The sequence below is a fragment of the Paramormyrops kingsleyae genome, chromosome 14 (genome assembly GCF_048594095.1).
Source record: "Paramormyrops kingsleyae isolate MSU_618 chromosome 14, PKINGS_0.4, whole genome shotgun sequence".
In the NCBI taxonomy this organism is placed as follows: Eukaryota; Metazoa; Chordata; class Actinopteri; order Osteoglossiformes; family Mormyridae; genus Paramormyrops; species Paramormyrops kingsleyae.
The window spans coordinates 20,848,018-20,875,165 of NC_132810.1; the positions used below are offsets into that span (position 1 = coordinate 20,848,018).

General features: G+C 40.1%; 2 protein-coding genes across 4 annotated transcripts; one reads left to right on the top strand and one right to left on the bottom strand.

Annotated features, from left to right (window-relative positions):
• Nucleotides 1-235: 235 nt before the first annotated feature.
• adgrf3a (adhesion G protein-coupled receptor F3a) lies at nucleotides 236-20,851 on the bottom strand. 2 transcript variants are annotated; one of them, XM_072698797.1, is made up of 18 exons: nucleotides 20,765-20,851; nucleotides 16,083-16,381; nucleotides 15,689-15,749; nucleotides 15,518-15,533; nucleotides 9,788-9,940; nucleotides 9,138-9,293; nucleotides 7,645-7,748; nucleotides 6,927-6,985; nucleotides 6,709-6,833; nucleotides 5,292-5,498; nucleotides 4,733-4,801; nucleotides 4,162-4,355; nucleotides 3,621-3,806; nucleotides 1,627-2,967; nucleotides 1,488-1,529; nucleotides 1,125-1,160; nucleotides 967-1,044; nucleotides 236-865 (listed from the first exon to the last, which is right to left on the bottom strand). In XM_072698797.1, exons 3-17 carry the CDS (start codon nucleotides 15,740-15,742, stop codon nucleotides 988-990), a joined length of 2,799 nt encoding a protein of 932 aa, XP_072554898.1. In that variant the 5' UTR covers nucleotides 15,743-15,749; nucleotides 16,083-16,381; nucleotides 20,765-20,851; the 3' UTR covers nucleotides 236-865; nucleotides 967-987. The 2 variants fall into 2 exon arrangements, with proteins under 2 accessions (XP_072554898.1, XP_072554899.1); XM_072698798.1 differs by lacking the exons at nucleotides 4,733-4,801; nucleotides 5,292-5,498.
• On the top strand, nucleotides 19,721-23,943 carry cenpo (centromere protein O). Of its 2 annotated transcripts, none has more exons than XM_023839129.2 (7): nucleotides 19,721-20,031; nucleotides 20,312-20,370; nucleotides 20,456-20,619; nucleotides 20,810-20,951; nucleotides 21,234-21,502; nucleotides 21,780-21,945; nucleotides 22,399-23,943. In XM_023839129.2, the coding sequence occupies exons 2-7, from the start codon at nucleotides 20,340-20,342 to the stop codon at nucleotides 22,506-22,508; spliced, it is 882 nt and encodes a 293-aa protein (XP_023694897.1). In that variant the 5' UTR covers nucleotides 19,721-20,031; nucleotides 20,312-20,339; the 3' UTR covers nucleotides 22,509-23,943. The 2 variants fall into 2 exon arrangements, with proteins under 2 accessions (XP_023694897.1, XP_023694898.1); XM_023839130.2 differs by having other exon boundaries at nucleotides 20,315-20,370.
• Nucleotides 23,944-27,148: the final 3,205 nt, after the last annotated feature.

Genomic DNA, 27,148 nt, shown 5'->3' on the forward strand with positions numbered 1-27,148 from the left:
GGGCTCCCCCTTTGAGTCAGGTTTCTTCCTTCTAGGGAGTTTTTTCCTGCCACAGGGATAATGTAAAGTGCTTTGAAACAATGTAACATTGGGAAAATGCATAATTAAATATATTTCAATTGGATAAGCAGTTTAGAAAATGGATGGATGGATGGATGAATTAAAATAACAAAACATAAAAAAATGTTTTCCTGCTGTTGTTGTACAGTAATAAACAGGTGAATTCCAAAACAACTACAATAAACAATAGATATTTTGCTTTATTTATATAATCATTTGTACAACAGTTTTTTTTTCTAATTTATAAGCATATAGTTGGAAACTAACTTACTGTCACGTAATTTCAAATCAACAAAGCTGTATATTTACATATTTACTCCAACAGTTTCCAGTAAGTAGATTTCCAGCATATTTCGTCAGCAACCATATAAAAGTTTTGAATGCTGTTACATTACCTTAACAGACCATTTAAAAAGCATTTCACAGTGTACAGATTGTCAAGAACAATGCTATATATTTTAATTCTTTTATCATTCTGAAATGCTCACAAAAAGAGGCAAATTAATCAAAATTACACAAAATTAATTCTGAAACAAAATTTAAATGGGAAATATAATTTGTAATTTCCCAAAGTCACGTAAATCCTTATATATTTATATGATGATATGACCCACATAAAGAAAACTCAGCTATATTGCTCTGTGTAAGATACAGGTTTTCATAAAATTATAATGTAAGGCAGTTAATGTCTGTTTATACAAAACGATGAGTATTTTAAAATAAACACAACTGAATTGTTTTCATCTAATCTATGTCTAATTTGATGTATTTCTTGGCGCTGTTATTTGTAAATCCTCACTGCAGTCTAGAAGAGTAAACAATATTACAGTTACTTATGAAGGCAAATTGTACAGTAAATATTATAAATGCCCATGAAAAAGTTTTTAAAAGGGAAAGCCATTCTACCTTTCTGAAAGTGAAGAACATTTATTTTTTAATTGATGACCCTTTTGTAGAGTTCTCATTTTTCGACGGGTTTGTTGTCTGAAAAAGAGAGAGACTATTTATAAGCCTGAAAATATGACATTTGAGATGAGCCTTTTAAATGCTGAACATTAACCTACCGGTGAGATGAAACGCTGTAGTAGGGCATCTCGAACCTATTTTTCAAGAGAAAAAGGTTCTTGAAACAGTATTTATTTAATATCACTGTTATATGGTAATGGTTTAATGATAATAAACATACTTGAAGGTAATTCTAGTACGGAGCCCCTGAAGGGACCTGTGCAAAAATGTCAAATGGTCTTACGCGAAAGTACCTCGCGTGCGAAAGTAAATTGTGAGTACGCGAAAGTAAGTTGTGCGTACGCGAAAGTAAGATAGTTTTATTTTTTTGGACGGGTCCTTTCAGAGGCTCCGTATTATAGTCTTCTTGCTTTGTAGAAGCAAAATGGACAATATTTAAAATAATTAATTTTGTTAATTACCTTTTTCTCTCCAAAACATCCAGTAAGCAAAATTAAAACTCCCTGAATGAAAATGAGAAAGTATAAATTACATCCTGCTGTAGAATCACACAGAAAAACATACTTTGTGACAAATCACAAAAAAACACCCTGGACATACCTGTAACGAATTTATTATGGTAAAAGCGTAGTTGACAAAATATGCCCAAAATCCTTCTGTGAGGTCAAAGACCAGTACAAAAAACCCCAAAATCCAAGTTATTCCAAAAACAGGTGTTAAGAAAACGATGGCTTTCAGAATGCTTTTGGCCATCTCCTTCTGATCTCCTTTGCTACCCTCTGACACTTGTGGTCTCAGGAGTTTGGTAATGACCACCATCATAGAAAAGAAGTTAATTAAAACTATTGTTAAAACCGGGAAAATAAAAGCATGGATTGAACCATTAAATGGACTTTTATAGTTCAACCAACAACTCCTGGCATTATAATAGACATCTTCAGCTCCATCGTTGTAGATCTTGTAGGTCAGCAAGACTATTATCAAAGGGCAGACATAGCCTATGGAAATAGAAATAGTCAGGTAGACCTTCTTTCTCATTTGGTGAAAGACAAAAATGAGCTGATGAAGAAGCATGGTGCTTAAACAGAGCATCCAAAAAAACATCGACAGGTAGCAGAAGTGCTTAATAACCGTGAAAGTGCCACACCACTTTGCGCTTTCGTAAAAGGAATTGACCAAGAAGACAGTGTCTCCCATTAGCAGACACAACGAGATGTTGACCAGGGCGGTGTGACGGAAATGAGAGACGTTTGACTTGACAACTGTGTTCCATACCATAAATTCTATTACAAGACAGACAATCAGGGAAGAGACTGAGGCGGCCAAACCGACGTAGGTTATTTGATCCAGGTATGGAAGTTCTATTGGTGATTTTGACATGAGCGTTGAGAATGAAGTGAGATGGTTGCATATACAAATCATCTGTTCATTTGAACTTGTTTTGTTCCAATAACAGCCTTCATCCGACCACGTCATGGTAGAAAAATTCCAAAAAACACAAAGCATCTCATAATCCGGTGGCCTTTCATTGATCAATGAGAAATTGATAGCGATCTCCTTTGCCAGGCTACTGTTTTGCATCACTGTTGACATTACAATGCTATTTAAATTCATATTGGGAATACTGGGCAGGAGGTTAACCAGAGTTCTGTACCCAATTATGTTTACACTTCCACTGGTTTGGCCCGGTGTGCTGACTGATACGTTGAACACGATATTGTTACAATTTGTCTGATTACCACTGAAGCTTGTGAGTTGGACGTTTGGGTGGTAGTTATCGCTGCTAGTGGAAGATGAATTGAGTTCTACAGTTTGTATTAGCTTTTCCATGGACCGCAGGTACAGAACAGATAGGTACTCATACACGTTATTCCTATTCTTCGGAGTCCATGCGTCATGCAGGGATTCTTCCAACAAATTGCTTGCAGAAGACAGCAAAGTCTATAAGAGAAAACTGTTATTGAGAACATATACTAAAATATTTCTGAATATGAAAAATATGAGAAAGCCATGTTTATTATGCATTATGAATGCTTTATGAACCTCTCAACTATAATGCACTATAGATACCTTCATAATGCATTATAATTGTCGGTATAAAAATTAAGGATGCTTTGTACTGTATAAAGTTATCTATAGTGCATTATAGATGACAGCTTCATAAAGCATTCATAATGCATAACAAACATGGCCATAAAGATGTTATGCCTTTTTATGAATATTTATAGGCATGTTTATAATGCTTTATGGATGCATTATAATGTGTTATGAATGTGTTTATGAATTACTAGAAACATGGCCTTAAGTAAAGTGTTACAAAATACTCAATGCGTTTCAAAGCTTTCTGATTCACGGTTTCATTAAATTAATCAATTTCTGAATATTTTATCCAGTTATTTTTTTCATTACATGTATCAAAGACATTCTTACATGTAAAACAACACTATCAGACAATAAAATGTATTCTTATATTTAAAATGTAGCTTTTTTATTATCAGAGAATGATGTGGAAAGACTATGCCCTAAAAGGATTACATAGTGATACTCGATTTTGTACTACAGGACAATTTAAGATTACAAAAAGAAATACTCACAGGCAAGATGGAGTCATTTAACGTTACATTTGGTGATGTAGCATTCCCCACGATTGATAGAATATTTACAGATGCATTAATGTTTTGATGCGTATTGATAGCACTACTATTGCCAGTAGAATTTTTTAAAGAACCAAAAATGTTGAAGGCACCCGTAACAAAGTCCCCATATCCTTTTTGTAAGTCCTGAAATAAAAACATAATTAAAACATTATAAGAACATAAGAACATAAGAAATTTACAAAGGAGAGGAGCTCGTTTGGAGAGAACTTAACTAATAGCTCAGAGTTGTTAAAATCTTATGTAGCTCTGATTTAAAGGAACCCAGGGTTTTAGCTTCCGCTACACTAGCAGGGAGACTATTCCATACTCTATTATGCAAAATATTGAATAATTTCCTTAATGTGATCAAATGTTCGCTGCTTTGAAGCTGTTTCAAAACAATCATTAATTATAGATATTTTTTCTTTAAAAAAAAAAAAATCCAGGTTGTACAGTATATTGCTAATTTTCCCAATCTTATGCAAAAAGTAATATTTACCAAAGCATCTTGGAGAATACTGTACAGTTGCAGATTAACACAAGTCGACTGGTTTTGACCCCAATCACCAGTTCCAGAGCAATTCCGCGTCAAGCTTCCAACTGCTGGGATGCTTGCGGGGCACGGCAGTGTGGCAGTGGTGGCGTTCTTTGCTTTAGACCAGGGGACTTCGGCTTTACAAACAGTGGTACCGTCTGATTTAAAAAAGGAAAAGAGTGAGAAAGAAAAACTTCCTTTCAGGCAGGTGATTGAAGACACACCGAGTTCATTAGATCAATGATTACAGCCATCATACCAACTGATACGCAGCAGTCAGTCAGCTTTCAGTACAGTCTGTCATGGTATACCCAAAAATGTAACTTACCGAATGCTCTCAAATGCACTCTAATTAAGAGTCTACACATTTCTGCTATAGTGCAGCATAATTCAAGTTCATATTAACACTGACAAGCGTTATACATCCAACATATTAACGCTCATGCGTTTTCTGTGTAAGCATAGAAGCAAACAGTATGCCAGCTTGTAATAATAATAATAATAATAATAATAATAATAATAATAATGAACTTACTGTAAATGACAGGTATTGTGACTGTGGCATTTTTTACTTGGCTTTTTCTATTTGTATATGTGCAGGTGACTGTGGGATCCATAGAATTAACACTGCTACAAACGATGTTCACCATCACGTTAGATATGCGGAGGTTAAATAATGTGTTCACCACATCGGGATAATTTTTTGTAATGTCACATCCAGTGGTATTCCAAGTTACATTGTAATTTTCGCTGCTATTCTGTATGGCACAGGAAACGGGGACCAATATAGGGTTAGGGTTGGTGGAGCAATCCGGGTACTGAGGACTGCTGGATATTTGAATTTCCTCTGGTAGCAATGCTATGTCCACATCTATGATGGCTTTGTGAGTAAGGGAACCCCTGGAAAAACTGCATGTGTAATTACCTTGAGAGAAATAGAGAAAGTACCATTTTTCATGCAAATATTAATAGCACACAAGACAGGAATTATATAACATTTTGAATAATTTTTGACTTTGCAGTGTCAGGTGGGTACCTTTTATTATTTATATTTATTTTCATAAAGATATTGTAAGAAACCACCTCATACAGACCTTTCCAAAGTTTGGATGTTTTCAGAAGAGTAAGATTACAGGGGAAACCGAGAGTCACCTCAGTCCCAGTTACAATATTCACAGTGTTGTTTCCTTGAGTCAACGTCCAATTGCAATTACCAAAGGTCGTATCACCTAAGTCACACCCCAAAGTGTAGCTCGTATTATAACATAACGGTCCCTGTGGTGCTTGACCTGTAACCATTCCTGCAAAAATACAGCAACAAGGAAGGTATGAGAGGTGGTCAAAATCAGAGAAATAGGCAGCAGAAAGGGGCGGGTCTTCAAAGAAACTAAATCACAACAAGCAGAGATGCTGTCAGAATGACAATACACTCCCCAGGCGGTCCCATCACCCCCCCCCCCCCCCCCCATCTAATCCCTAGTCTCCTTACGACGCCTAACCTTTACGATTTCTAGAATTACTCAGAAAACTGGAAATGTGAAAGCAAATAAATGCATTTTTACCCGCATGGTCTGACTTCTAGCTGTGAAACATAACTCTGACACTACTCATTAATTTATTGCACATTACACTTAGATGTCAATTTGCAAAATCTTTCCCCATCAATTTAGTAGTAAACTGTAGTTCTTTGTCTATGTCTTAATGTCCATGTTTTAAAAATGCCCCATTTTGGTCCGATCCTGGACACGATACGGATAGCATGCATCTCTTCCATATCTCAAGCAAATTACCAAAACTGGAGCACGTGGTACGCTTCTCTATCTCAATCAACTTTGTTGGGTATTTGATGGTTGACCATCCTTAAAACACCACCATATGGTTGGTTGGAAATGCTGGAAGTGATAGACTGATATGTGCCATAAAACAACACTCCTTATCGACAGTTAATCAAAGCCTCTCATTTTCTTATTGTTCAAATTTCCTATGACAATAACTTAATATATTGTATATAACACCCCACCATTAAAACTTAACAAGGTTGAATACCAATTAGCGGTATGTGGTTAGCTCGGGGGCGGCATGGTGGTGCAGTGGTTAGCACTGTTGCCTCACACCTCTGGGACCTGGGTTCAAGTGTCTGCCTGGGTTACATGTGTGTGGAGTTTGCATGTTCTCCCCGTGTCGTCGTGGGGTTTTCTCCGGGCACTCTGGTTTCCCCCCGACAGTCCAAAGACATGCTGAGGTTGATTAGAGTTACTAAATTGCTCATAGGTATGAGAGTGCCCTGTGATGGGCTGGCCCCCTGTCCAGGGTTGTTCCCTGCCTCATGCCCATTGCTTCTGGGACAGGCTCCAGACTTTTGAAACTTTTGAATAGTAGTTTAAAGGACTAAAGCTGTTCTGAAGGCAAATGGTGGCCCTACTCCTTATCAGGACATTGATACTGATATATTGTTCTGTTACTATCATTCTGTCCACTCCAGATGCCATGATTAATCACTATTATTATTACCGATGGTTGCGACTTGTAAGCTGCCACTCAGCTTGGACTCCAAGGTGCTCGTCATATTCACAAATTGGGCTGAATTCAGCGGGACGTTCAATATCATCTGAAAGTTAACGATGACGCTTCCACTCCTGTAGACCATTTTCCACAGACACAAAATGAGACAAAGGTGAATGCTAATCATGCCGGCGCACGGCGATTGCGCGATCTGTTTGCATTTTTACCTGAAGCCAATGATTGTCAGGGAATCAAATCCGCTACATTGACTGTAGATTTGGCTTAGCTGAAAAAGAGAAAACGGCAATATTTTATGCACATTAATTTGTCATTTGATTATGAAATTCAGCCATTCTTGCAGGCAGAGAATTAAAATGAAAATTTTACATTAAACATGTTAATGGAAATGTTTAACTTGAACATTTTTTTTTTACAATTACAGTATAGGTTAGACCTATTTCTGTTCCATAACATGTTCAGCTTATCAGCCAAGTCTACCACTGCACCATTCTTTAGCCTAAGCCAGGGGTGGGGAACCTGTTCCATGGAGGGCCGGTGCGGGTTTTTGGGATGACCTCTCAATCAACCAATAATAAAGCAGTAGTTCTCAGCTCCAGTCCTGGGGACCCACTGTTATTGGCTGATTGAGAGGCTACCCCAAAACCCCACACCCACATCGGCCCCCCATGGAACAGGTTCCCCACCCCTGCCCTAAGCAGCTGATAGCACTCCGGTCATTAACAGAGGTAGAGATTTCAGGTCCAGAGAGTACAAATCCAGACCAAGATTTTGTTTCAGCCAACCAGCTGAGTACTCTGTGACTGTGACTCTATATAGTCAACTGGTTGGTTGAAACAATATCTTGGCCTGGATTTGTACTCTCTGGACCTGAAATCTCTACCTCTGGTCAGTAATTATGCTTTAACACGGCAGGCGACTGCCTACATTGGTTTGCACTTGTTGCACCATGGTTTGATAGTATGTTGTGGCTGGGTTATTCAGGTCAGGGGTAAATTGCAGTCCCAAAGTAAGTGATCCGGTGACAGTAACTGTGAAAAACATGTTGAATAATTGTTATCAGAACAGCAACACAGAAAATATTAAAGCAAAAGAGTAGTAGGAAATGAACTACTATGCATAAGATGGTGCAGTAAAATACACTCACCTAAAGGATTATTAGGAACACCATACTAATACGGTGTTTGACCCCCTTTCGCCTTCAGAACTGCCTTAATTCTACATGGCATTGATTCAACAAGGTGCTGAAAGCATTCTTTAGAAATGTTGGCCCATATTGATAGGATAGCATCTTGCAGTTGATGGAGATTTGTGGGATGCACATCCAGGGCACGAAGCTCCCGTTCCACCACCTCCCAAAGATGCTCTATTGGGTTGAGATCTGGTGACTGTGGGGGCTATTTTAGTACAGTGAACTCATTGTCATGTTCAAGAAACCAATTTGAAATGATTCGAGCTTTGTGACATGGTGCATTATCCTGCTGGAAGTAGCCATCAGAGGATGGGTACATGGTGGTCATAAAGGGATGGACATGGTCAGAAACAATGCTCAGGTAGGCCATGGCATTTAAACGATGCCCAATTGGCACTAAGGGGCCTAAAATGTGCCAAGAAAACATCCCCCACACCATTACACCACCACCACCAGCCTGCACAGTGGTAAGAAGGCATGATGGATCCATGTTCTCATTCTGCTTACGCCAAATTCTGACTCTACCATTTGAATGTCTCAACAGAAATTGAGACTCATCAGACCAGGCAACATTTTTACAGTCTTCAACTGTCCAATTTTGGTGAGCTCGTGCAAATTGTAGCCTCTTTTTCCTATTTGTAGTGGAGATGAGTGGTACCCGGTGGGGTCTTCTGCTGTTGTAGCCCATCCGCCTCAAGGTTTTGCATGTTGTGGCTTCACAAATGCTTTGTTGTATACCTCGGTTGTAACGAGTGGTTATTTCAGTCAAAGTTGCTCTTCTATCAGCTTGAATCAGTCGGCCCATTCTCCTCTGACCTCTAGCATCAACAAGGCATTTTCGCCCACAGGACTGCCGCATACTGGATGTTTTTCCCTTTGCACACCATTCTTTGTAAACCCTAGAAATGGTTGTGCGTGAAAATCCCAGTAACTGAGCAGATTGTGAAATACTCAGACCGGCCCGTCTGGCACCAACAACCATGCCACGCTCAAAATTGCCTAAATCACCTTTCTTTCCCATTCTGACATTCAGTTTGGAGTTCAGGAGATTGTCTTGACCAGGACCACACCCCTAAATGCATTGAAGCAACTGCCATGTGATTGGTTGATTAGATAATTGCATTAATGAGAAATCGAACAGGTGTTCCTAATAATCCTTTAGGTGAGTGTATATCTCAAAACACAAACAAAAAACAGTAACTGTGCCGTAATATTAAAAGACATGTACCTCTCGACTTAGGCAGACATACTGGGATGGCCAGTGATGAATTTGAAATGCATTCATATTGATTGCAGCACCCTGGATATAAATCACACACTGACGGGTCCCAGTCATACTGTGAATCACAGTGGCAAATGGATTTCTCTCCACGAATGTCACATGCTGTTAGAAAATAAAAATATAGCATAAAAAGTGAAAATGGTGGTGAGCTTGTGCTATGAAAACCAGTTACTTTGCGCATACCAATATGTTCATTTCAAATTTAAACTCTAAACTCAGAGTTTACAAATGAAAATGCATTTACCTTTAAACGATCTAATCACATAAAATATGACAATACTGTATCGGGACCGGAAAAGGGCTTTGATATAAACCAGATCAGTTTGTGACACGTGTCCAATGGAGAGACGAAGGAGCACATTTATAATATGAAGCAACTTTCATTTTATATCATTTTTGTTGTTGGTGTTTGAAGGGTATTTCTAAGCCCTTTGGGTTAAACCACAGGGGTGTGAGGTCTCTACCCATTTATGGAGGAACAGGGACAAGAAATATTAAAATAACATGACATATATATCCCAACAATGGGTTGTATTGGCTGGTTTTGATTATTGAGAGGGTTAACCCCCCCCCTTCGATTTACACCCATGCACTACCTGTTGTGATGTTGGAGTACGTCACATTAACGGTGGCGCTGCTGCTGTTCAACACCAAGATAAATGGGAGTAATTTAGGCAGAAGATCCGTGATGTTCTGCGAAGCTCCCTCGTCCACCTCAAGGTCAGCATAATACATTTGTGTTGAATCACCTGCAAGATTGAAATAGCTTACTGACATCAAGAGCATTTACACGCATATAGCGAGGTTGTTTGAAGTTAGAGAAAGAAGGAAAGAACTAAGACGAACAAGTATGCAGTAAAATTCATTTATAACGGACTTCAAGGGACCTGGCAACACAATCCATTATATCCAGAGTTGCCCAGAACACAACTACAGGACACCACTTACTCATGCCACACCCCAGAAAGGTAGTAATCCAACTTTATTTACTGTATTTCACCTATTACAAGTCAACAAAAATCATTTTATGTCACAAACACACGTATCTTCTTTTCTCACTACTGTAGTGAACGAATACATAGCAAATGACAAGAGGTATTCTAATACCCTACACCAAAAGATATTCTAAAGCATTATGTCGAACTGTATGCAAATTACTGGGAAGAAAAATAATTTTCTTCTAGGCTGCATTTCTTTCATAGGTTTTAGCGATATACGCATCAAATTTCCCAACGCAATTCATCAGAACGTCTGCTTCAACAGCATCGTTAGCGTTAGGTTCAATGTAACGCTGCAGCAGTGTCAACGCTATGCTTGCTTCACGTGTAGATGGTGGAAGCTCAGCTGGAGCCTCCTCATCACTGGATTTGTCACCATTTGTGCACCATCGACACCGGCAGACTTTGCCTTGACTTCTGCTGCAATCTCCTCATCGGTCAACACAAGAATAACAAGAAATTCTTCTGCAGACGTAGTCTGGTCCAAGAAATGCAATTCCATCAGCCGTTGAAAAATGTTACCACAGTCACGACCAGACAATATTGTAGATGTGAACGATCTTCTTCTGTCTCTGCAGAAATATCAGATACAACGTTTTTGACAATTCCCGCCTTCCTGAAACAATTGTGGATCGTTGTCACTGTGATTTCATTCTCCCAGACTGACCGAGCCTATCGCAGGCACTGCAGTATGTCTATGGCAAAGTTGTCCACGTCACTGTTTTCAATGGTTATAAGATTCTGCAGAATTCGCTTTCTGTACAGAACTTTGAAGTTCTGTATGATGCCCATGTCACATGGCTGAAGTTGACTAGTACAGTTTGGTGGCAAAAAGAGTTGAAGACGTTGCATTCGTCATATTGGACCAGCAGCCGTGGCAGTTTGGTCTGTAGCCAGTCTGCAGCAAGTTCTTCTGGTACAGACTCCGACTTGCCACTCAGGAAGCGAAAGGTAACAGCTCTGCGCTTCTTGAACCGATCCAGTCATACATCACTACATTTAAAGTCATCGTAACCAAGTTCAACAGCAAGATTGCCCGCCTTGTTTTTCAGAATTGGACCGGAGACTGGCGCACCAAGTGAACATGCTTGCTTCAACCAAAGAAAAAGCGCATCTTCAACATCGTCATAGGTGGATTTGCGCATTTTCTTGCTGCCATCTGCAAACTGCAAAGAAGTCTTGTACTTCTCACAGTTACTCCAGATGTCACTGACCGTAGATTTACGTATACCATAGTCACGTACAATATCCGCTCGTGTTTTCTTTTTTGTTTCGATTAAAAGAACGATTTCGCGTTTTAAATCTAATGTTATAGAACGACGCTTCGTAGCAGACTTCTCAGCCATTTTGAAAATTACTATTGATGCTCATGTTCATTATAGCCGAACAAAACTACAAGTAAAAGCGGCCCTGGGGGCCAAACTATTGGTCCGTTATAATCGAAATTCCCTACCATGAATACCCAAAGCTTTACGTTGCTGACTTGATTTCCAATGTTAGTATATTTAATTTCAATTAATTTTTCTGTCCCGGTTTATAAGACCTGTAAGCATACTATGCTAATCTGGCAGAGTAATAAGACCTGTAAGCATACTATGCTAATCCGGCAGAGTAATAAGACCTGTAAGCACATTATGCTAATCCGGCAGAGTAATAAGACCTGTAAGCACACTTTGCTAATCTGACACAGTAAAAGCTCTCCTATCCAGCATTCAAGTCAGTGGCAGACTTCTAAAATATCAGTATAAAAAGAAAAATTCAACTATCCAGCAGTGTCTTGGTCCCAATGTTGCCAGACGCAAAAACTTTTACTATAACAGCATCATGATTCCTATATTTGTAAAAAAAAAAAAAAAGAGAGAGATAATTTCTTTATAAAAAATATGGAAATATACACTGGATATTCAGTTTATCAAAACTGATTTTTAACTATTAAAAATCTTATAATTATTATGAAGAAATAAAGCATACAATTTCCCCATCTGAAGTATGTTCATAAAAATTATGTGGTTATGTAATTAACAAAAGTAAAGAAAGCAGAGGTTGTAATTATGTATTATGTAATTCTCTTTTAAAATGCCATCAATTGTGTAAAGCAGCACTCCATAGTTTTCTCATTCTACTACTACAAAGGCTGATTAAAGTAATAACACAAATGTAAATGATGTTGGTTTGCCACCTCTACAATAATGTAGGTGATGAATAACAGGCATGAGCAGGGGATGGAGGCCTTTGTCCTAACAAAGGTTTGAGGCTCTAAGTGGCTCTTTTCAATCGACCAAGATAATCACACACAATTTAATGAAAGGGACCCTGACGGTTAGCAAAATTTAGTAAGGAGACCCCACCCCCTTCGCTACCCTCCCCTGTTTTAGCACATACCCTTCGAAATGTCTGTGATATATAAGGTAAGACATATGATCTAGCTATGGTGACCTGATAATCCCTGTCAGGGAGGACACGTTGAGCTAGGACAGGGTTTGTAAACTGCTACTTCAATTAAAAGGACTTGGATTTCATGTAAGCACTCAGTTCTTGCTATTTGCTGATTGGTCAGTTTCCTATTGGTCAGTTTGCGGACGACACCATAATGGTGGATCTCAACGACGATGACGAAACTAACTACAGGAATGAGGTGAAGCAGCTGGCCACATGGGGCAACAACAACAATCTCCTGTTAAATGTGGACGAAACAAAAGAGGTCATCATGGATTTCAGCAGTCCACACACCTAACACCTGCTGGCCATAAATGGTACTACAGTGGAAAGGGTGAGCAGCACAAAATTATTGGGGGTGCACAACTCAGAGGATCTCTCCTGGTCAAAGAACACTGCATCACTTGCAAAGAAAGCCCCCCCCAACAACACCTCTACTTCCTCTGCAAACTAAAGAGAGCTAGTGCCCCGGTACTGATTATGGCTGCCTTCTATCAAGGCACCACTGGAAGTATCCTGACAAACTGTATCACAGTGTGGTTTGGAAGCTGCACCGCCAAAACCCTACAGCACATAGTGAACGCAGCAGCAAAGATCATTGGAACCCCACTGCCCTCCCTCCTGGACACCTACAACATCCACCTAAGCCGTCAGCATTGTGGGAGACCCCACCCAGCCCTCTTACACCCGCCAAACCCGCAAAGCAGGCAGCATTGTGGGAGAACCCACCCACCCATCTTACAGCCGCCAAACCCGCAAAGCAGGCAGCATTGTGGGAGACCCCACCCACCCCTCTTACACCCAACAAACCCGCAAAGCAGGCAGCATTGTGGGAGACCCCACCCACCCCTCTTACACCCGCCAAACCCGCAAAGCAGGCAGCATTGTGGGAGACCCCACCCAGCCCTCTTACACCCGACAAACCCGCAAAGCAGGCAGCATTGTGGGAGAACCCACCCACCCATCTTACAGCCGCCAAACCCGCAAAGCAGGCAGCATTGTGGGAGACCCCACCCACCCCTCTTACACCCAACAAACCCGCAAAGCAGGCAGCATTGTGGGAGACCCCACCCACCCCTCTTACACCCGACAAACCCGCAAAGCAGGCAGCATTGTGGGAGAACCCACCCAGCCCTCTTACACCCGCCAAACCCGCAAAGCAGGCAGCATTGTGGGAGAACCCACCCACCCATCTTACAGCCGCCAAACCCGTAAAGCAGGCAGCATTGTGGGAGACCCCACCCAGCCCTCTTACACCCGCCAAACCCGCAAAGCAGGCAGCATTGTGGGAGACCCCACCCAGCCCTCTTACAGCCTCTTCAGTCCAGATTTAATTTTTGGAACTTGTGTCTCTCTTGCTTGTGTCTTGCTTGTCGTTGTTAGTGCACTCACCATGGGGTCTGAAATTTCAATCCCCCATGTGCCCGGTATGTATGGTAGACTTGACAATAAAGACTTTTTGACTTTTGACTTTTGATAATCATTCATGTGTTGCTAATGTTAATGTGAAACCAGTCAAAGCACAAGAAGAATTAAATTTTTTAGCGTAACACAGGAGCCTTTCAGTTTTAAATGAGTTTGTAAAACCAGAAGTAGCTCAAAGTGTCCACCCTGACACTGATTATCTGGTCACCCTAAGTCTAGTTATTGCTTGGGAAAATGTACTTAAAACATTAACATTACATATGACAGGGTTATTCAACTCACGGTCCTCGATGTCCGAGCACTGCTGGTTTTCCAGCCTTCCTTTACCTGTCAGTCAGGTGTGAAGCCTCTGACCAATCAGAATCAGTAATTATTAAACTAACTACCTGGGGGAACTGAAAACAAGGCCTGGATTTGTAATCGAGGTCCAGAGTTGGAGAATCCTGACATATGTAATGTTAATGTTTCAAGTACATTTTCCCAAGCAATAACTAGACTGATTTGGTGGTTTAACAACCATGTTCTCTGTTTGAGAATCAGGGCGAAGTCCCAGATGTCTTAAGATCCCTGCAAAGCCCCTATTTGTAACACAGTGCTTCCCATCCGGCCCTTGGAGACCCCCAGACATGGACTGTCTGGGGGTCTCCGATGATCGGACAGGGAAACACTGTTATGACACATGTATACCTGTGTGCTTGTGTTTGTGAGAAACACTAGTTAAGTTCCTATTGTGATACTTGACCCACAATTTGTGAAAGTCTCACTTGCACACTGTTTTTGGCAAGGTCGCATCATCTAGTGGAAATATAAAAATATTTGTACTGCAAATTAATGCAAAGCAGGAGACCTCAGCACGTACCAGTGCATAAAATATGTAAATCTTTATGCAAGCAGCTGTCCTAACAAGAAACTGTACTTTGAATTTAGAAATAAAGGCTATGATACTTATAACAGAAACAGCAACCTTAAAAGTAGAAGGACTCCTTTGAAATCCATAAACAAACAAATAAACAGATAAACAAGCTTGTTAGTTCAAATGCAGATTATTGTTTTATACCATCTTTTGGTCTGACTGTGTGTAAAGCTGGTTCCTGTAATAACATTTCCTGTACAAAAACATTTGATATTACTGCTACCTATACAATTATGTGGTTAGAGTAGAGTAGAGTAGAGTAGAGTAGAAGATAAAACAGAGTGCATGGCAATATTAACAGTATTACATTGCCACGTAGAATATATATTTTAATACAAGGAGTAATGAAAAACATGATTCGTACATATTATCAGAGACTAAAGGCTTATCCTGCTTGTACAACAAAGGAAAAATGTTGAAGAGGTTGAAACAATCATGATGAATAGCAGTATTGGAATGAACAAAACATGTTAATTTGTTAGCATCCAAAAGTCGACAGAATTTTAACTATAAGTACGTATTCGTTACAACTCATGGAAGAAAAAAACACGTACCTGTTGAAGATGTAGCCTGTACAGATAACAAAAATGAAGATTTGCTTCAGCTGCATTCCAACAATAGAACAACAAATATTAAACACTATCCGTTGTTTTGTAACGACTTTCACAGAATCTATCTTTGTACTACGACACCGGTTTATTTTATACATTACATTAGACACTGACCTGGCTGGGAAACATTCCCAAGGCATAAAGAGTCATTATTGGCCAAAGCCACATTCCGAATCTGGAAGAAGGACAATGATCATTGTTAAAATGAACTATAACATTAATGAAACCTTCCAGAAGAATATAGATGTAATATATGTGCTATAGGCTAAAATTTGGGCAAATGACAACATTTGTAAATTATTTATTCAATGGGATGTATAAAAGCCAAAAATCAAACTTTGCTAAAAGGCCTATTATGAATAATACAATGGTAAGTCTTCTTTGGTTAAAGATATTTGTCATAGAATATATGCTTATAAATTTACATTACATAATATTTAGATAATATTTTTAGTTTTACATTGCTTTGAATGTGAGGAAACATGAAATTTAATTAGTTTTTACATACCACTTCCTACTGTTGTTTGGGGTTGATGAGTAGAATTCTTTCTTGCGAAAAGTCAGATGGACAGTTTTAACTGGGCAGGATGTTTATATGAAAAACATCATATTTGTCACTGTATCCCCGCTGTCATTTTAGGAGGGAAAAAAAGCCTGTTAAGAAAGCACCTACCTCTCTCTTTTTGATGCTCTTTAGTTTGTCAAACTGGCCCAAAAATTGAATAAGATGGCAATCCACCCATTCAAGCTGAGGGGAAAAGACCACAGGGCACAAGTTTCCTGGACAGAGTGGAGACGACAATGCTCCTGAAGGGCAAATAATGAAATGGCAAATAAGAATTCCAAAGTGTTCTTTTATATTTGCATAGGGAGCATAACGTTGGCTCATCTGTTGGAGTGAACAGCATATTTGTATCTAAGCCTGTATTTGAATAGCAAATACATTTTCTGGCCAGAAGTCCACTGGCAAAAAGAATGTACCATATTAAAATATGAAGAGGAAAAAAAACTGTTTATTCCCCATGACAACCGGCCATTGCCCCTCTTTGTCCTGGCAAATGAACACGACAGTTGTTGTTGAATTCTTTCAATGAATCTCTGAAAGACGACACATTGACCAGTGAGATTTGAGTCTACATTCATCTTGCATTACACTGGTTAGGGTTGTGTCTTGCTTGGAACACTGACAGGATAAGTGGGATAGGATCGAGACCCCCCCCCCCCCTCCTTGACCCTGACCAGGATAAGTGGTTAGAGAATGGATGAACATCCATCAAGCTTATAAAACAACAAAACTGTAAAGATGGCTTTGCACTGTAGGACAGTTTTTAAAAAAGTTATGTTAAGAGGAAGGCATGGCCTCATCCAGTATGGTTGCAGGTTCTGACGTCGTGTGTGTGTGTGTGTGTGGTGTGTGTGCAGTGTCTTAGCACTAGTGGGGATTTCTGATTTGCAACCTGTGCTTCCTGGAATATCTGGCAAAGATAGAAAGGACCCCCCATGACATTTTCTTGTAATTTTCCAACACATGCAGTTCATCGCATTGATATGAAATGAATATAAACTAGAAATATACTTTTTGCATATTACCACTAAAACAAATTGAACATAATGAAAGATCTGCAAAGTACTGTACTGAATGATGTCATAACCATGTAAAACGCGTAAGTGGCATAAATTGTACGAGTTTATTAGGTTCTCACAGGGGCGCTGCTAGAGATTCTGGCCCCATGAAAGCATATCATATTGGGCCCCCAACCCAGACCAATACAATTACGCTCTGAATTTTTTTAGGGGCCTTGTCACTCAGGGGCCCTTGGAATCGTCCTAACTCCCGCCCTATATGGCACCCATGGGTTCCCACATACAAAAACATAATATATTAAAATACACATTAATCACATCTTTAATAAACCTTAGCCAAGACACATTTTCTGAAGCTGTAACCAATGATGTACAATATTTTAACATTTACAACCTTGGCTCTCCTATGTGCGTGTAACTTAATAAGAATACAAAACATAAATAAGAATACAAAACAAGATTTTATTTCCATTTAATTAGTTCATTGCAGGTCATAACACCTTGTTTCCAGGATCAACAATTTGATTATCAAATTTAAAATTAGGAATTAGTTTGCATTTGACTGATGTCTGTGTGGATTATTTGAATGAGCTTTTGTTTGTCGTTCTGCAGTGATGGTGCCAGACAGGAATGGCGCCCTGTTACAGCAGAGAGAGTCTATCTTTTTGCAACAAGCACAGCCAAATAGGGCGATCGCTGAAGATTTAGCCTTAGACCTAGAATGCTGCTGGTTCAAATCCCTGAATGAACCCTGTTATAATATTTATTATGAGTTGCCCCTGAAAATTACCCATCTGTATAAACTAAAGTTTCAACTGCTCTAGATAAGCTAAGCAACAAAATTGTTGATAAAATAAGATTTCATTGTACATCTTTATCTTGTTCCTCCTCATCACTCGACTAAGACGTTCCTGTTTCTTGTTTTTGCTAATTGCAATTGTACTCTTTAGCATCCAAGTGGATACTAAACACAAATGTTTGTTTTTGTTATTGCAAATATTTTACTTATTAAAAAGCACCCAACGGGACTGCTTGTCAATTAACTTTTTTACCCAGAACAGCTCTTTTAGAACTATAGTTTGGGAATCAATTTATTATGATTTAAACGTTTCACTGAAAATCACTGCTGTTTCTAATGTGATAAATATTTTTTGTAAACAAATGAATAAAACAATGATTGTTATAAAACCTAAAAATTGCAAGATTTTTACTGAATGAAGCAAACATCCCAATACTTTCTGTGGGCACTGTATATGAAATTGACATAAAATACCCATGACACAATTCACCCATTGTCCTTTCCAGGAAGTACCCCAGACCTGTGTTCTTTGCAATCCTGACCAGGATAAGGAGTGAAAGATGGAAGGACGAAGTAAAGATACTTCCTTAAAAATACAAAGCTTATTCTATAAAATTTCATCTTACATTTTTCAGCAAATACGTAAACTTTATGGGAAAAAAAAGATCAAAATATTATAACCAGTTTATTAATAGCCAGGTGGGTAATATGTTGACTGATTAACACACATTGTTATTCTTAAAGCAGTGCATTAATAGGTACAACTGCAGCCAAGGGGCAGGGAACCATTTGTAGGCTCCTGTGTTACTTTGTACCTTATTTGCCTTAACAAAATACATCCATCCATTTTCCATACCCGCTTGGCTTCTGTAGGCTTCCGGAGCCTAACCCAGAGGTAACGGGTGCAAGGCGGGGAACGACCCAGGACGGGGCATCAACCCATCACAGGGCATTCAACCCTACAGACAACTCCAGCTGAGCTTAGCATGTTTTTAGACTGTGGGGAAAAAATTGAGAAAACTCCATGAAGACGAGGGGGGAACATGCAAACTCCGCACACCTAGGCAGAGATTCAACGCTGGACTTGGAGCAACGTCACCCCAACAAAACACGTGAGGGCAAATCTTTAAATTGGAAAACACTGTGCATTGCAGTGCTGCATTCAGTGTTTCCCATTAACTTACTGGACATTGCATTCTCTATGGTGTTGACTGACTGTTACCATCAAACCCTTAAAAATACTGAGACTCCCCCCCCCCCCCCCCCGGACTATTTTAAACACCATTGAAGCGACTGGAAGAGAAGCATCCCATCCAGATTGTCCCACAGCCTTGTGCCATGAGCTACCACAGATAGGCTCCAGGCCCCACTGTGACCTTGACCAGGATACTCTGTTGGAAGTCATTAGCAGAAGAACAAAGACGATGGAAAACAAGACACATTTTTGTGGATAAAAGTGGTTGCCAAAAGAACCTAATAAACTTTTACCAAAAATGAAATGCCAAAAATGATCAAACCTATAAAACCTACAAACCTGTAAAACTATCATCTGAAGACGACACCTCTTGTACGTCACCCAGAACTACCTTTATAAACTGAATGGTAAATGAATTAATACAAAACCAATAAACCGTCCAGTCTTTTGCCGAAACCTACGTCAATTTAGAGCGTCATTGTATCCGAACCACGGCGAGCCGAACCGCTCATTTTGCTTGAGTAATACATTTCCCGACGTCTCATTGGCTGTCGTCTCATCGCTTTTCCGGGTGCGTCTGTGTTCCCGCCCCTCGTTTTGAACCGCCAAACTCAAGGAACAGATCAGTCAAGCGTTTCAGTGGGTTTAAATATCAATAAAAAATACTTTTATAGAAGGTATGGGATCCTTATATTTAGACGATTGCTGTAAAGCGACCAACATTGCCTTGCTTGTGTTTGTTTTGGAGGGTTTGGCCGAGTTAAGACGTGTGTTGGGTTTTAGCCAATTAGAGGCGGCGAAACGTGTCCGTACGTCATGCCAACCAATCAGGGCGGTGTCTTAAGAATTGCGCCAGTTTCGATCGCAGTACAGTGACGGGTATGTATGGATGCAGTTTTTATTTTTATGAGTGAATATTGTCATTCTTGTTAGTATATAACATTCACATTACAATATTTACACGAGTGCATTGCGTTTGTTTCTTTTCGTGTGTAATCCAGATCTAATAAAAATGCCTGGTTGATCGAGTGGACATAGAAAATTAAACTTTCAGTGCTTGGTTACTGTTACAAATAATGCATTCACATTAAAGTATGTGTTTAAATGCAGTTACAGATAATGCGTTCATATTAAAGTAAGTTTTAAAATGTTTTTCAAGCAGGTTTACTGTCCTGGTTGCCAAAATAATGGAGGAAGCAAGGGCGTTTCTTAAAGAAGGTAATATTAATAATGTTTATTTAAAAATTAGGGGTGGCATTGTAGAAGCAACATTAAAGTCCTACGTTTTATTTTAATTTTTTAGGTGTGCTGAGGCACCTGAGCATGTTGGAGGAAGAGTCGGTCCTCCTGGCCACACGGCAGAAAGAGGCACTGCAACAGCAGACCAGGGTAGAGGAACTGCGATCCAAATTAGAGAAGCTTAGGGCCCAAAGGGATCAGCTGAGAGCCAAAGTGAAAACTACCGTGGTGAGAACTTTCATATTCATGGGCTTTCTCGTGTCAAACGTAAAGTTTCTTAAGCTTAATCATTCGATCTGTCTGTCTGATCATTCATTCACTCATTAATTCATTTATTTGAGATCCCGTTGTCACAGACACATACTGTCACTACCTGCGAGTCCGCAGAGTTGAGTTTCGTTTTCCTTGCTGCTTCCAGTCGCTCCAGCAGCTCACGTCTGTAGTGGACCAGGAAAATGTCGAGCCTCAGGAAGAAAGCAGGGAGGAGAGCCTGCAGCTGTTCCAGCTGAAGGCCAGGTTGACACAAGTCAAAGACCTGCTGCGCGCCCATCACCTCATTGGTGCATAATAATGTTTCTGTTCTTTATTGGACCAGTGAATGGGTGTTTCCTTACATATGCATATATTTATGTTAACTCTGGTCACCTGAATGTTACAGTCCCAGGTGGAATCTGTTTCCTGAATGGGAACCAAATTAGGCCAATAAACATGGATCACAGCTGGATTAAACTAAACCTCACTTGATGATTAAACACTGAACTACATTAATAACTAAGCAGCTTGTGAATAGAACAACCCATATCCTACACAGCTGCCACAAATGAAACGATGCTTCCTTTCAGGCGGCTACGATGTTGTGGAGACTCGCAGAGGCAAAGGGGTCTGTTTCTCGTTGGCCACGGCTTTCGAGGGCCGCTACCTGGAGACGTACAACCTGGAGGTGGACCTGGCCCGCACCATCCGTATATGTCGCCACAACGTTCCGCCCTTCATCCCACTGGAGAAGCTCGCACAGCAGAACCTCCAGGAGGACATAAAGGCCTTCCTTGTCACACTCAGCCAGCACCTCAATGCCTTCGCGGGCCGACAGGAGCAAGTCCGTCTGGTCAAGGTACCAGAACCCTTCCTGTGGTTTCTGTCCAAGCTCTGCGTTTTCCTCTGTGTTCGTGTTCTTTTTTTTTTTTAGTTTGTCATGCCTGTTTGTCAATCATGTACTGTCACTGTTTATTAATATGTAAATGTGTGTATTTGAGTATTGTAAATGTGCAATTTTCTTTGTGATTAATTCTATGTCTGTCTGTCTGTCGGACATTATAATGTTGAGTGATGTTGGTTTCAGTGGACTTCATGACCTTCAGAGGTTCTCCTGTGTTCTGCTCTTTCCTCAGGAGCTTCTCCAGGGCTCAGTCCTGGTGATGGAGACTAACTCCCTCTACAGCATTGTGGTGCTCATGTGCACGGTGCCAGGCCAGAAGGAAACTGAGGTTCTCCTCACACTGGAATATGGTGACCCGACGCAGTACCTCCCCACTCGCGTCACCTTTGAATCTGAAGGTATAGTAAATCTATCACCCTGTTTTTTTATTGACTCTTGGATTATGAAATGAAAATTACCCTGTTTTGATAAGTCTGTGGGGTAAAATACATTATTTTTTGTGCTAACACCGGTGATTATCATCGAAAACTCAGATGTCTGCTGTTTGCAGTAGATGTTTATGCAGTCAGACTCACAGTCAAATATACCATACACAATATCTACAATATCTTTAAGTGCACATGGTCAAGATACATAGGTTACACCCTGGACACAAACTTATTTTCATGCAAAAGCGAATTTCACATTACCAACTTCATGCATCATCTCCACATTCAAAGAACTATATCTGCATCCACAGCAATAGCAAGTGGCATTGGGGAAATTGTCTTAGAAAAACAGTATTTCTGGAAGGAATTTGTCATTTGTCATTTGTTATGCATATCTGTTTTTTTTTTTTAACCTGAGTGCAGATAAGACTTTGCTGGAGTCTCCACAGTGGAAGGAAAGCCAGTCTCTCCTTCAGCAAACCCCAGTGCACACAGCATTACTGGCCTGGAAGAAAGAGAGGCGGATCTGCTAACTGGGTTCCAGTGCAAGCTCTTCTGCTTCTCAATGCGTCTGCTGGCAATGCTGCAGGCTCCTTCTCTGGATTTCGCAAACTCAAAGAGAGCTTGTCGGAGGAGGACGACTCCCTTTGGACTCAACATGCTTCAGTATCTCACGCTTTGATCTTTGCAGTTTATGACGTCTATGTTTTGCATTTAAAAATGTCAACACAGGTATTTACTGAATTGTGTTAGTGTCTGTGATGGACTTGATCCCAGCTCTTAAGAGAATCCTTAAATGTACAGCTAAGGTCAGTTTTCCGTCTTAATGCAGTAGACTGGGGGGTATCTTGGCAAAAGGGAAAAATAAACTTTTTGTGTTAGGTTTGTAGGAGTGCTTAGTTTCTTAGTGTTAGTTGCCCTTAATCTGTCCCAAATTGATTTTAAATGGAATTAACATCATACAGACTGTCAAGGTTTTTCAGGACTGTCCTCCATGCTGGGTAACCCACTGTTTGTTTGACTTACCCCCTCGAGTTCTTTGGGTTGACTCCCTTTCTGTGGATCGAACTTCTTTAAGAAGGACTGTATCCTCTGGCTCAGTTCGTTCCTCAGGAGCAGCCTCTGTCTGTCCTTCTCTAGTCTTGCATGTCCTTCCTGGCTCTCCAGTTCCTTCCTGGAGATGTTGTCGATGGTAGCCATTTCTCTCAGTTGCATGATAGAGAGGAGTTGGGTATCTGTCTCATGGTGCCTTGAGCTGGCTGTAGATTGGGAGAAGGTCACCATAGATCTTGGCCTTTGGAGATAGGTGGTTGATGGGCTCTTTGTGCATACCCTTGCCAACTTAGAGCGCTGTGGGCTCATCTGGGATCTAGCACCCTCTCGCCGTAAAGACTTGCAGGAGGTCAGCATGTCACGTGATGCCGACCTCGCAACCGTGAGATCCAGAAAGCAGAGACGGCCATTTCTCATCGTAGATATTTCCGTCATGGTTTTGTCGACGGACGCATATGGCTCACAAGCCTGCAGGTGAAGTAACTTCCTGTGCTCCCCAACTAAGAGGTCTCTTTCCCGACTCCATGACCTACAGACGACCTTGAACCTGTGGTTGATGCGGTCCAGGGTTTGTTGGAGATGAGTGTCCTCCTTCATGTTCGAAAGCCTGGCGTCTATAAATGGACACTTGTGTTTTCTCATGGTTATGGTTTTGCATACCTGTAAGTAAAGGATTTATTTTTAAATTGTATAACCTTCTTGACTGGTTTCAGTTTAGAGTAGTCTGAGTAACTTATGTATAATTTGTGCAAGATGATTTCTGTTTGCTCTTTGTAAATAAAGTACTCCTAGTGTAGTCATGCACTGCAGTCTCTCTGTACAGTATAGCATTCTTATGAATTGAAAGTTAAAGGACTGAAACACAGCTGCTACTTTGGGTTATTACTGAAATAAATGTATTAGTCTTACCTGAAATAGTACTGTGCCCAGAGTGTGATCTCTCAAATGGGGGATTCCTGTGAATGGATTTGCTGCCATGGTATTAGGGATGGTAAACAGAGTAATTTAATCTGCTTAGTATTCTGAGACATCAGCATGGAACACAGTGGTGGGAGAGGCGATTGGCTACTGGGCAATGCTTGTCACATTAAGGGTTTTGTGAAACAGAACTGACTTTATTTCCAAGACAGTGGATTTCAAAAGTGTCAACATTTAGTCTTGTCTAAGGATAGGAGGTTCATATTTATTTGAATCGTGCCTTTAAGTACAATCAAATATGACCTCAATTTCAATAGATGACTTGTATAAAATTCTCCATTTGATGGCTCTTACATTAACTGGCGGGGCATCTTGCTAATGGCTACTTATAGAATATGTATATTTTAAACATGTTAAGTAGAGCATTTGCAAAATCATTGCGTTATTCAACACTATCTGCTCAATACAAACCTTTGAAACATTGTGCTTTGAAGATCTGGAATGGCACAATTTTCAGACTTGAAGTAATTAATCCTTTCCTGGGGTTTGCCGCCAGACAGTGAGAGTAAAGGCCACACTGTTTAAACACAGTTGCAGCACTTCATTACATTACTTTGTCATGTCCTGTTGAAGCACAATTACTAAATCACTGTAAAAAGTACAAAATCCCCAAACCCTGTATCACCTTTCAACTTAATCTAATTACAGTGCTTATTATTACCTCTATGCAAGGTACAACAGAAGTAACCGTCTCAGATCATCGTTTAAGATTAAGATGGACTTTATTGATCCCAGGGGGAAAATGATATTTAGTTCAATTGAACACAGTCCCTTCATATGTACAAGCATGTCATACATTACTTTTAATATATCCCCCCCACACACACACACCCATGATGCTCTGAAGCAGGAAGACAAAATTCTATGAAGTTTTCACAAAGGTTTACTAATATGAGACAATCTGAAAAAAGTCTTGATTGCATAAGTATTCCCCCCTGGTGTGAACCCCCCCCCCCCCCCCACAGATAAGCTCTGGTGTAGCTGGTCTATTTTCAGGAGTCATATAATTAGTCTGTGCAATAAAAGTTGCAGAAGTGGGTAATGAGGGCATTAGAGACACAGCCAAGAGGCCAGTGGAAACTCTGAAGGAGCTGACAAGCAGTTCAGCTGAGATGAGAGGAATCAGTTCTGTGCAGAAGTCTTGGGCAGTCAAATGGTAAGTTTAAAGTTATCTGGGCAGTAAGTGTGTATTTGCTTAGAACAAAAAAAAAACATAATTTCACATTAAAACATATGTCAATTAAGAGAAACACAATGAAAACATTACAGGAACAATGTCTGTTCTCCAAAAAGTTCCTTGAAGTTTCTTGGATGGCTAGATGAACGCTGCTCCGATTCTCAAACCTCTCCTCAGGGGCACCTCAGCTATTTCATATATTTGTTAAATTTCACTATCAGTTCAACCAATCAATTGATTAAATTAGTTTTTTTTTTTTTTTTTTAAATCAATGAGGTATGGATTAGTCATATTTTATATGCTAGTGCTCCAGTAAGGAGCCCCACCGAAAAGGGAAACTTATGTTAATAAATAATTTAATTTTTTAATTGATTGTATGCAGTCGCATTTCATCAGAATGTGTCATTTTGGCTAAGTATTAGAACAGTTTGGTCACATCATTTTCAGGTGGGTACGTACAATGTGAGAAGCGAATACATTAATTGACATGGATGGAACCCAAATTCACAAATAGATGTTCAGCACAGAATTCATGCTAATTGTGGCATGTGAGTTGGTTATGGCTAATGCTGGTTACAGTCAGTCATAATCAGCAGTGTGGGAACTTTGTGATTTCACAGTAATAGCAGAACGGAATGGCGATACTTTAATCCCCCATGGGGCACAGGGACAGAAGAGCTACTGGATGTCTTAGTACTTTCAAAACCAGGCTGAAAATGCATCCTTTCCACATTGCATATAATCTACAATAATCAGTTAATATTTTATGCATGCATTATAATCATTATATTTTAAAATTGATTCTATTTAATTTTTTCTTTGTATTTTAATTCCTTTCTTTTAAATATCTGTAAAGCACTTTGTAAACTGCCATGGTATTATGTGATTAAAACAGTGCTATATAATTAAAGATTGATTGATCGACTGATTGATTGAGAGCAAGCTTGGGGTCACAGTGCAGGGTCAGCTAGCATGCAGCACCTCCGGAGCTGGGGGCTAAGGGCTTTCCTCAAGGGCCCAGGGACATTTGACTATTCTGCTGAGGCAGGGGCTTCAACTGGTGACCTTCTGATGACAAGCATGGAAGCTTAGGCCACTGAGCCCCACAACCACCCCCTCTTCACTGGATAAGACCAAGACTGGCTGTCGGCTCCGTCATCCTGAACTCGGATGTTGCTGGAAACACAGCCAACATGCTATAGCGCATTTCAGACGACGTCAGCAGTGTGTGTGCGACTGCAGCAAAGGCAGAAACAGCTTCTGTAAGTTAGTCTCCCCATGGCATCTATGGCAGTATAGCCAGGAAATGCAGACCAGGCTGAAAAATAACTGAAACCCATAGGAGATGGTGTCACTACAGACATGCGGCCAGACATGGTAGCAGAGAACACACAATTTAGTCCATTTATGATTGTTTGGGGTCCATGCAGCAAAGCTGCTGGATCCCTATTGTTTTTGTACTGATTATTATTTTATTTTTCCCCGAATCGTCCACAAATGTTTCTGCAGTTCAAACGGTCTGAAATGTACAGGTATATCCTAGAGAGATCTAGGGTCATGCAAAAAATGGCACATCGGCCATCAGGGGCGTAATAATAACTATAATATAATAATAAGAGTGATTCAGATATTTGAACTTTGTGTCTCCCTCTTGTGTGGATTGAGATGCATCTTGTCGTGTATAATATGTCCATTGTCACATTTGTTTTTTCCTTTAATTATGCAAAACATGCCTTTGTTGCCTAGTCATTGGTACTTTGACTGAGGGAGACAAAATTTATGTAAATGATTCTCGGCATCCTCGTTAGGAAAATTTCTCCATTATCTCTTCATTTCCTACTTTTTATGCTGGAAGCTTGATGCAATTGCTTTGGTCATACAGTGTCATTTCACACGAGACGGTTAGTGACCAACAGATTCTCCAAGCGGCAGCAACTTTTATAAACTCATTCAGCATATGCCACA

What these genes read in the sequence shown, in the direction of transcription:
- adgrf3a (XM_072698797.1), bottom strand. Translation starts at nt 15,742, where the DNA reads ATGTGGCTTTGGCCAATAATGACTCTTTATGCCTTGGGAATGTTTCCC. An exon ending in GTACTCCAACATCACAACAG is followed by an intron (nt 9,294 to 9,787) that starts GTAGTGCATGGG and finishes ATTTTCTAACAG; the next exon opens with CATGTGACATTCGTGGAGAG. An exon ending in ATGTCTGCCTAAGTCGAGAG is followed by an intron (nt 7,749 to 9,137) that starts GTACATGTCTTT and finishes TGTTTTTCACAG; the next exon opens with TTACTGTCACCGGATCACTT.
- cenpo (XM_023839129.2), top strand. Translation starts at nt 20,340, where the DNA reads ATGGAGGAAGCAAGGGCGTTTCTTAAAGAAG. An exon ending in AAGGGCGTTTCTTAAAGAAG is followed by an intron (nt 20,371 to 20,455) that starts GTAATATTAATA and finishes TTAATTTTTTAG; the next exon opens with GTGTGCTGAGGCACCTGAGC. An exon ending in GCGCGCCCATCACCTCATTG is followed by an intron (nt 20,952 to 21,233) that starts GTGCATAATAAT and finishes GCTTCCTTTCAG; the next exon opens with GCGGCTACGATGTTGTGGAG.